The sequence below is a fragment of the Bombus pascuorum genome, chromosome 16, assembly GCF_905332965.1.
Source record: "Bombus pascuorum chromosome 16, iyBomPasc1.1, whole genome shotgun sequence".
Lineage (NCBI taxonomy): Eukaryota > Metazoa > Arthropoda > Insecta > Hymenoptera > Apidae > Bombus > Bombus pascuorum.
The window spans coordinates 5,187,603-5,197,785 of record NC_083503.1 but is presented as its reverse complement, the minus strand read 5'-3'; the positions used below and the strand labels follow the sequence as shown (position 1 = coordinate 5,197,785).

The 10,183-nt window shown below is 32.6% G+C and overlaps 2 protein-coding genes across 2 annotated transcripts; both read right to left on the bottom strand.

Annotated features, from left to right (window-relative positions):
* Positions 1-1,541: 1,541 nt before the first annotated feature.
* On the bottom strand, positions 1,542-2,656 carry LOC132915348 (E3 ubiquitin-protein ligase XIAP-like). The gene is made up of 3 exons (XM_060975152.1): positions 2,015-2,656; positions 1,848-1,932; positions 1,542-1,732 (listed from the first exon to the last, which is right to left on the bottom strand). Exons 1-3 carry the CDS (start codon positions 2,654-2,656, stop codon positions 1,542-1,544), a joined length of 918 nt encoding a protein of 305 aa, XP_060831135.1.
* A 4,666-nt stretch (positions 2,657-7,322) lies between these two features.
* LOC132915347 (E3 ubiquitin-protein ligase XIAP-like) lies at positions 7,323-8,436 on the bottom strand. Its single transcript, XM_060975151.1, has 3 exons — positions 7,795-8,436; positions 7,629-7,713; positions 7,323-7,513 (listed from the first exon to the last, which is right to left on the bottom strand). The coding sequence occupies exons 1-3, from the start codon at positions 8,434-8,436 to the stop codon at positions 7,323-7,325; spliced, it is 918 nt and encodes a 305-aa protein (XP_060831134.1).
* Positions 8,437-10,183: the final 1,747 nt, after the last annotated feature.

Below are 10,183 nucleotides of genomic sequence, written 5' to 3'. Positions count from 1 at the left end.
CAGTCCATTCGGTCACAAGATTTAAATATTAAAGTAAAGACAAAGAAGATCCTGATACTAGTCTTGAATATGTGCTTGAATTTAGTCCATTGCGCCAACAAAATGTTCCTCCAACTATGAATGATGAAAATGTATTTGGGGAAAATAAACCAACGCCACCACGTTACAGGATACCTCCAAGAGCAATAATTTTCAATTCAGAAGAAGCAAAAATGTTTGTTTTACTGAAACATTGCGGATTAGATCTATATGTGCCTATATTTCTTGAACAATGTATCCATATATATATATACATATATATATATATATATATATATATATATATATATATATATATATATGTATGTATGTATGTATGTATGTATGTATGTATGTATGTATGTATGTGTAAAATTTTATTACAAATTAATATTGTAAATTTATTTTAGGTTGACATTGATTTGTTTATGACTTATAACTAATGAATGTTTAATTGAAATTGGTATAAAAAATGAAGCTGACAGAAAAGCTATATTCGAAGTGATTAACAGATCATAAAAAATCAGCGACGCAAAAGGAATTTATTACCTTTTATTAATTATATCTAATTATATATCATTATTTTATTTGTTGTATACTAAAGCTGTTTTAATGTATAAATTTAAAAACATAATATCTTATGTTATAGCATATTAGTGTTATTTCTTATGCCAGCTTAGTACACTTAAGAACACATATGATACATTTCATTCTTTGCTTATAAAGATACATTTACATACATTCAAATACGAAATGGCTGTAAAATTGTTGTATTCTTGATATGTGATAATACTTTATTAATAAGTACACTTTTTTTTGCTTTAGGATCATGCGGAATTGAACGCACATTTAGACAATCACTCAATTCGCTATTCTTCATTTGATCTAACTGATTTATCTTTTCCATTGTCACCGCAATATTGTTTTGATACTATTTAGTAAATTATATAATAATTGTATGTAATTTTAACTTAATCATACAGAAATTAGAAACATAAATATGTGTATACTGGATAAAGATGAGCTACTGTCTTTATCAGATTTAGCCCTTGATAGTTTCTCCTTTAGCGTTAAATGTTTTTGTCTTTGATCTTTTTCTTGCGGTAGCTATTTTTAAATAGAGAAGATTACAAGCGAAGCATAAAGAATGAAAGTACAATAAGAGAAAAAGTAAGCTATGACTTTTATGATTAGAAATATATATGTATAATACAGTTTCATTTTACTAACAATAAGGGGAATAAAACAAGGAACAATTAGTTAGATTACTAAAAAATAAGTTAACTTTATTCAGGTAAGAGAAGATACATGACTCAGATTAATGTTTAATTAAGTAACAGTTAAAATAAAAGAAAAGTCAAAAATATACAGAAAAAACGTATTTGATTAGATTAATAATATGTTTCTATTTGCATATTATCACACATTTTAATATTACGTTTTAATGTTTTAATATTTGTTAAAAATTATTATTATTTGTACATAATTACATATATATATATATATATATACAAGTGCATGCGTTAAGCAGAAGCTATACGAACTACAGCTTTAACTTCTTCCCGGCAAATTATGCATTTCAGAAAAGCAGGGGCGCAATAATTACATGTTGCGAGATGTCCGCAAGGTAGGAATGCAATTGTTGCTTCTCGTCTCATGCAAACTTTACACGATCGAGTATCCTCCAATTCCTGATTTTCTTGTTCCAGAGCAGCTAAAATAGTAAATAGTATATTTAAATATAATATATATTACAAATTTGTTATACGTATACGGATTTCATACAAATTAAAGAAAAAATGATCTGTGTTTTTATTTTCACTACTTACCACATTTCTCAACGAGAGTCATCTCGTCAGTTTCATTTTCATCATGGGATCTCTCATGATTGCCAACTGTAGTTTCTATTCGTGCCTGTAATAAATATAATGTACATAAGTATATATTGGAATTATTAATTATACATATGGTTCAGGGTGTAAGTTTTTCTACTTACTTCTGTAGGAGTTTCGTAGAAGTCTTGGCCTGTTACATTCTTAATATATTCCAAACCCCGTGCTTTGATTGTATAACAACATCCAGGAGACGAAATTGCATGTCGATTCCACGGATCTTCTCCTGGACTCCAATTGTCCATAGCAATTCCACAATGGTGACAGACAACCGTATCATTTACTCCGTTGAAGTAGAAGCCTGCATCGGCTAATTCTTCACTTTTTATATGTGTATTAGGCCATGTTGCGAATGTGCCTAATCTGGATTCGTAAGTATCATATTTCGAATTTGCTTCTTTGCTAACTGTTCTTGATCCCAAGCGGCTCTGTCTTTTCATTGGCACATTGCCGCAATTTTGATTGCGGACGAATCCGCACTCTGGTGAATATGCCTTGTGAATTTGCATGGGAGTATTAGGCTCTAAACGGTAATTTAACTTCACTTGACACACGAAACATTTGATTGTATTCGATGTGCCCGTATAAAAGAATCCTGCTGCTGCAAGGGGAATGGCAACATATACAGGCCAGTTTCGAAAAGTCAAGAGTCTTGCTGTTTCAAAACGAAGATCACATCGTTCTTGAATGCCACGCGACGTCGATGGAACCGACGACATTGGATTAATCGTTTGCATCGGCAACATTTCTGATACTGACGACGTCGTACGAATGAACCACACAAACTATTCCACTCTTACAGTAATACTGAACCTTGAATCTTAAACCTTGCTGCTAGGACGTGCCTATTTTATACAGTGATCCCTTCATCCCACTATAGGGCACTGTGCAAAGTGCGCAAGTTGTCGACCAATCAAATGTCACTGATGCTCCACCCCTTACCGTACCGCAATGTACCGTACTATAGTAGTAGTAGAAGAGTAGAAGGAAAATATCTGTGCTAAAAATTATTAATCATCGCGGAACATGATAAAATTATTTTTACAAATAAGTATACAATTTTTTCAACGTGTGAAACATCTCACACAGGGTTTCTGCAGGAAAATTCAACAGTTTGTAAGAATTTATTAATTTATTTTGAGATAAAGTTCTCTCGCGATGCGAATAATAAGACGCCGTAGCATTATGTTATATTATATTTTATCTATCATATCATGTCACTTGTCACTTTTCGCAAATGTTCCTTACCTTTGGCAACAATATACCATAGTTTGGCGCTAAAATTGTTAATTGCGTATGCACTAGATGATAGTAAAAACGAAGATTAAAGCTATTAATTATTAAAGCGATACACTTAGCTTGAAAAGCAATTAAATCTTGAAAAATATCGAGGGGATCGTTCTCGTTTGACAAATGCGAAAAAAAAGTATCGACGAAGTAAAACCATTGAAATAGACGATGCCTATGTTTTGTTACCAACAATCCTGAAATTGCTAAAATGAGTGATCATTCTCATTATTGAACGTCTGATATCTAGTGTTTATATTCGTGTTCAATGTAGCGGCGTATCTACGGTATCCGATTTCGCTTGTTTTTTCTTTAATTTTCTTTATTTTTCTCTAGCATTTTGCATTTTATGCATATTCGGTGGCAAAGATTCTTAGGGCCACAAGTGAACGTTCTAAATTTCCCATTTTTGTTGTATCTTGCTGCATGTTTCTAATTCCTAAGAAAACAGGTAGTAGAATTTCAAAAGAAAAATCTTTCCATATATAACGGTTCTATAATAACGGGTGCGTTTCTTATTCGCTTTATCTCTCCTAAGAAAATTCAGCTATTATGCTAAACATTCTATGATTGTATGGAATTTTCGTTAGCCTAAATGAGTTTTTCTCCAATACAATCGAGTGGAAAGATATGTTTTCTAAAGGTGACGAATGAGCAGATAATTTTATTCTCCTGCCTTTCCTGCCCGTATGTCTTGAAGGAAACCTCTTTATGATTAACGTCCAACGAGCCTCTATTGAATATTTGCATCAACTTCGAAGCGATACGAAGCTTTTACATTGTTGTACTTTGAAAAAATAAACTGTTATTATACTTTGAAAAATAAATTATACCGCATATCTCCTATTACTAATTATTAAATTTGATTTCCTTCACAGGACTTTTCAGATCTGTGTATACAACTATGCCTACGACTACGAAACAAGTTCTTCTGCTCTTTTCTTCTCTTATCAAAATGTAACTTTCCTAATCAAAATAACATATATCCATTAGAAATAGAAAAGGATACATCGAATATTCTTCTCCTTTTCTCTCTCTCTCTCTCTCTCTCTCTCTCTCTTTTATTTTCACTGTCTCTTATTAGAATTCTGTAATCCATACCAGGGTCGGTGTGACCTTTTGTGGGGCCAACTTCAAAAATTTATTATACATATATATAGATATCGCAATCATATATCGTCTTTGGTACTTTTCGCAAAAGTTCCTTGCAACAATATACCATCGTGTGGCACTAAAAGTGTTAATTGCGTATGCACTAGATGATAGTAAAAACGAAGATCGAAGCTATCAATTATTAAAGCGATACACTTAGCTTGAAAAGCAGTAAAATCTTGAAAAATATCGAGGGGAACGTTCTCGTTTGACAAATGTGAAAAAAAGTATCGACGAAGTAAAACCATTAAAATCGACGATGCCTATGTTTTGTTACTAACAATCCTGAAATTGCTAAAATGAATAATCGTTCTCATTGTTGAATGTCTTTATATTCGTGTTCAATGAAGCGGCGTATCTACGGTATCCCATTGCTCTCATTTCGCTTGTTTTTCGAATTTTTCATTATCTTTCTCTAGCATCTTGCATTTTATGCGCCTTAGGCACCAAAGATTCTGAGCTGGAAATCTAAACTGGCTTTTGTCGAGATAAATGTCATGTTGGTATCATCACTGGTTCCTAAATCCAGATTTGGTACAACTGCTTGCGATTCTCTTCTGTTTTCCCCCGTCCGTCACGTTTGTTTTTATCTGCGTAACCAATGTATCGTAAATGGTTGTGCAAGGTGGTGAAATACACAGCATACGAAACTAATTAGTTTATTAATCTGTATGAATCAATTAAATATCAAAAGCAAAACCAATGTAATAACAGCTTTAAACGGCATCTGAAAAACGATAACATCCAAGGAAACAACTTGCGATTTAAAGAGTCGTATATGGAAAAATTCAAAGGTTTATTATAAATTGATATAAAAGGATTACTCTGAACATTTGTCAATGATTTTCTATGCAATAATGTAATAATTCTATATAATAACGTTCTCTGTTAATGTTGTGCATTATGTTGTAAGCTTTTCTATATTTGCTTATCAATGAAATTTAAATTGACTTGTGTTGCAACTGTCTACCCTATTCTATAAATTATTTCAAGAAATGTAAGTATAGCAGCTGTTTCTTCCATGTTTATGTAAAAAGGTATTATATGAGTTTTCAAGTAACCGATACTTTGTGACCTCATTATTTTGTTTAACAAAACTTCAGCTGATTAATGTTTTTATAAATTAAAAATTTTAAAAATTTACAGCTATTGAAAATGTTTATTTTAGGATTTACTACCACTGCACATTTTTTCACGATATTGTACATCAATACAATCTGTTTGTCTTTTTGTACAGTTCCCCAGATCTAGCAACATGCAGACCTTCGTTAAGACCTTAAGAGGGAAAACTATTACTCTTGAAGTGGAAGTTTCTGACACAATAGGGAATGTGAAAGCTAAGATCCAAGAGAAAGAGATTATTATTACCGCCAATGCCAGAAATCCACAATGGAAACATATACAAAATAACTAGGATATTTTAATTTAACCGTATGGCTTGCAAAGATTACAGTCCATTCGGTCACAAGATTTAAATATTAAAGTAAAGACAAAGAAGATCCTGATACTAGTCTTGAATATGTGCTTGAATTTAGTCCATTGCGCCAACAAAATGTTCCTCCAACTATGAATGATGAAAATGTATTTGGGGAAAATAAACCAACGCCACCACGTTACAGGATACCTCCAAGAGCAATAATTTTCAATTTAGAAGAAGCAAAAATGTTTGTTTTACTGAAACATTGCGGATTAGATCTATATGTGCCTATATTTCTTGAACAATGTATCCATATATATATATACATACATATGTATATATATATATATATATATATATATATATATGTATGTATGTATGTATGTATGTATGTATGTATGTGTAAAATTTTATTACAAATTAATATTGTAAATTTATTTTAGGTTGACATTGATTTGTTTATGACTTATAACTAATGAATGTTTAATTGAAATTGGTATAAAAAATGAAGCTGACAGAAAAGCTATATTCGAAGTGATTAACAGATCATAAAAAATCAGCGACGCAAAAGGAATTTATTACCTTTTATTAATTATATCTAATTATATATCATTATTTTATTTGTTGTATACTAAAGCTGTTTTAATGTATAAATTTAAAAATATAATATCTTATGTTATAGCATATTAGTGTTATTTCTTATGCCAGCTTAGTACACTTAAGAACACATATGATACATTTCATTCTTTGCTTATAAAGATACATTTACATACATTCAAATACGAAATGGCTGTAAAATTGTTGTATTCTTGATATGTGATAATACTTTATTAATAAGTACACTTTTTTTTGCTTTAGGATCATGCGGAATTGAACGCACATTTAGACAATCACTCAATTCGCTATTCTTCATTTGATCTAACTGATTTATCTTTTCCATTGTCACCGCAATATTGTTTTGATACTATTTAGTAAATTATATAATAATTGTATGTAATTTTAACTTAATCATACAGAAATTAGAAACATAAATATGTGTATACTGGATAAAGATGAGCTACTGTCTTTATCAGATTTAGCCCTTGATAGTTTCTCCTTTAGCGTTAAATGTTTTTGTCTTTGATCTTTTTCTTGCGGTAGCTATTTTTAAATAGAGAAGATTACAAGCGAAGCATAAAGAATGAAAGTACAATAAGAGAAAAAGTAAGCTATGACTTTTATGATTAGAAATATATATGTATAATACAGTTTCATTTTACTAACAATAAGGGGAATAAAACAAGGAACAATTAGTTAGATTACTAAAAAATAAGTTAACTTTATTCAGGTAAGAGAAGATACATGACTCAGATTAATGTTTAATTAAGTAACAGTTAAAATAAAAGAAAAGTCAAAAATATACAGAAAAAACGTATTTGATTAGATTAATAATATGTTTCTATTTGCATATTATCACACATTTTAATATTACGTTTTAATGTTTTAATATTTGTTAAAAATTATTATTATTTGTACATAATTACATATATATATATATATATATACAAGTGCATGCGTTAAGCAGAAGCTATACGAACTACAGCTTTAACTTCTTCCCGGCAAATTATGCATTTCAGAAAAGCAGGGGCGCAATAATTACATGTTGCGAGATGTCCGCAAGGTAGGAATGCAATTGTTGCTTCTCGTCTCATGCAAACTTTACACGATCGAGCATCCTCCAATTCCTGATTTTCTTGTTCCAGAGCAGCTAAAATAGTAAATAGTATATTTAAATATAATATATATTACAAATTTGTTATACGTATACGGATTTCATACAAATTAAAGAAAAAATGATCTGTGTTTTTATTTTCACTACTTACCACATTTCTCAACGAGAGTCATCTCGTCAGTTTCATTTTCATCATGGGATCTCTCATGATTGCCAACTGTAGTTTCTATTCGTGCCTGTAATAAATATAATGTACATAAGTATATATTGGAATTATTAATTATAATATGGTTCAGGGTGTAAGTTTTTCTACTTACTTCTGTAGGAGTTTCGTAGAAGTCTTGGCCTGTTACATTCTTAATATATTCCAAACCCCGTGCTTTGATTGTATAACAACATCCAGGAGACGAAATTGCATGTCGATTCCACGGATCTTCTCCTGGACTCCAATTGTCCATAGCAATTCCACAATGGTGACAGACAACCGTATCATTTACTCCGTTGAAGTAGAAGCCTGCATCGGCTAATTCTTCACTTTTTATATGTGTATTAGGCCATGTTGCGAATGTGCCTAATCTGGATTCGTAAGTATCATATTTCGAATTTGCTTCTTTGCTAACTGTTCTTGATCCCAAGCGGCTCTGTCTTTTCATTGGCACATTGCCGCAATTTTGATTGCGGACGAATCCGCACTCTGGTGAATATGCCTTGTGAATTTGCATGGGAGTATTAGGCTCTAAACGGTAATTTAACTTCACTTGACACACGAAACATTTGATTGTATTCGATGTGCCCGTATAAAAGAATCCTGCTGCTGCAAGGGGAATGGCAACATATACAGGCCAGTTTCGAAAAGTCAAGAGTCTTGCTGTTTCAAAACGAAGATCACATCGTTCTTGAATGCCACGCGACGTCGATGGAACCGACGACATTGGATTAATCGTTTGCATCGGCAACATTTCTGATACTGACGACGTCGTACGAATGAACCACACGAACTATTCCACTCTTACAGTAATACTGAACCTTGAATCTTAAACCTTGCTGCTAGGACGTGCCTATTTTATACAGTGATCCCTTCATCCCACTATAGGGCACTGTGCAAAGTGCGCAAGTTGTCGACCAATCAAATGTCACTGATGCTCCACCCCTTACCGTACCGCAATGTACCGTACTATAGTAGTAGTAGAAGAGTAGAAGGAAAATATCTGTGCTAAAAATTATTAATCATCGCGGAACATGATAAAATTATTTTTACAAATAAGTATACAATTTTTTCAACGTGTGAAACATCTCACACAGGGTTTCTGCAGGAAAATTCAACAGTTTGTAAGAATTTATTAATTTATTTTGAGATAAAGTTCTCTCGCGATGCGAATAATAAGACGCCGTAGCATTATGTTATATTATATTTTATCTATCATATCATGTCACTTGTCACTGTGCTAGACGACACCAAAACAGATCAACTTGAAAACCTTGCCAACGATATACACAAGATTGAAAACCACAATGAAAAAAACGAAATATTAGTCTCCCTAGTAATTGAAACTGAATCTACCATATCGGAACTCCATGTTATCATCGACGAAATTTTTAACACTGTCACGTTAGGAAAACAAGGAATCATAAATCCACAAGTTGTAGAACCTGAACAACTCTTAAAAACACTTGACCAAATAACGAGACAAAACATTATGACTAATCATATCGAACCTTCAGCTCAAAATTTTCAACTAATTCTAGATCTAAGTAAACTAAAAATATATATACAATAACTGTGCCGGTATTGGAAAAGAATGAATGGAAAATAACTAAAATTTATCCGATACCTTCCAAACAAAACTCTGTATTCATTGCGCCTGTAATAGAAACTGACTTGATATTAACCAACTCGGAACAATACATCTTTGCTGATAGTCACTACTTAGACAAATATTGTAAACGAACAGCAATCATCCACATTTGTAAAAGAACTCAACCGAGCCGACCTCCATTAAATTACCAGAGATTCATTTGCCTACTTTTGATGGCACCATCGAGAATTCGTATTTCTTTTACGACACTTTCTCGTCTACGATAGATCGGAATAAACAATTAACACCGATACAAAAATTCCACTATTTCCGATCATCCTTGACTGGACAGGCCGCGCGAAGCATTCAATCGTTAGACGTAACCACTTTTGAGGAATCCAGGAAACTCACCCATCCTCCGCAAATAATCCCTCCAATTGGCTGTCCGCATAGTGGGTGGGCGCGTAACCCTATACAAAAAGCCAACTTGTTTGCAAGTCACCTAACTAATGTCTGAAGTAACGGAATACTTGCACTCTCCTTTCCAGATGTCTCCTCCTATTGAACCTTTCTCATCTCTGGAAGTTATAGAACTAATCCGTCGTCTAAACTCCAGGAAAGCATCGGGACATGATCAGATAAGTAAGAAAGCTATCAAGGAGCTTCTCATAAAAGGGATTGCTCTCATTACCTCTATTTTTAATGCAATTCGTCGCCTTGAATACTATCCTAATCTTGGAAAATATCAGGAATTACTCTTATCCCTAAACTTGGAAAACCTCACAATCTGCTTACTAAAAGGCATCACTGCTTTCCCCACTCCGTAGCAAGATCCTTTAAACGAAGTCTACTCTTTATTCTTCTTCCCATTTGCGATCAGACGCGCGCAACCGCGAAGTTAAGGCACGAC

What these genes read in the sequence shown, in the direction of transcription:
- LOC132915347 (XM_060975151.1), bottom strand. Translation starts at nt 8,436, where the DNA reads ATGTTGCCGATGCAAACGATTAATCCAATGTCGTCGGTTCCATCGACG. An exon ending in TCTACGAAACTCCTACAGAA is followed by an intron (nt 7,714 to 7,794) that starts GTAAGTAGAAAA and finishes TATTTATTACAG; the next exon opens with GCACGAATAGAAACTACAGT. An exon ending in GACTCTCGTTGAGAAATGTG is followed by an intron (nt 7,514 to 7,628) that starts GTAAGTAGTGAA and finishes TTACTATTTTAG; the next exon opens with CTGCTCTGGAACAAGAAAAT.
- LOC132915348 (XM_060975152.1), bottom strand. Translation starts at nt 2,656, where the DNA reads ATGTTGCCGATGCAAACGATTAATCCAATGTCGTCGGTTCCATCGACG. An exon ending in TCTACGAAACTCCTACAGAA is followed by an intron (nt 1,933 to 2,014) that starts GTAAGTAGAAAA and finishes TATTTATTACAG; the next exon opens with GCACGAATAGAAACTACAGT. An exon ending in GACTCTCGTTGAGAAATGTG is followed by an intron (nt 1,733 to 1,847) that starts GTAAGTAGTGAA and finishes TTACTATTTTAG; the next exon opens with CTGCTCTGGAACAAGAAAAT.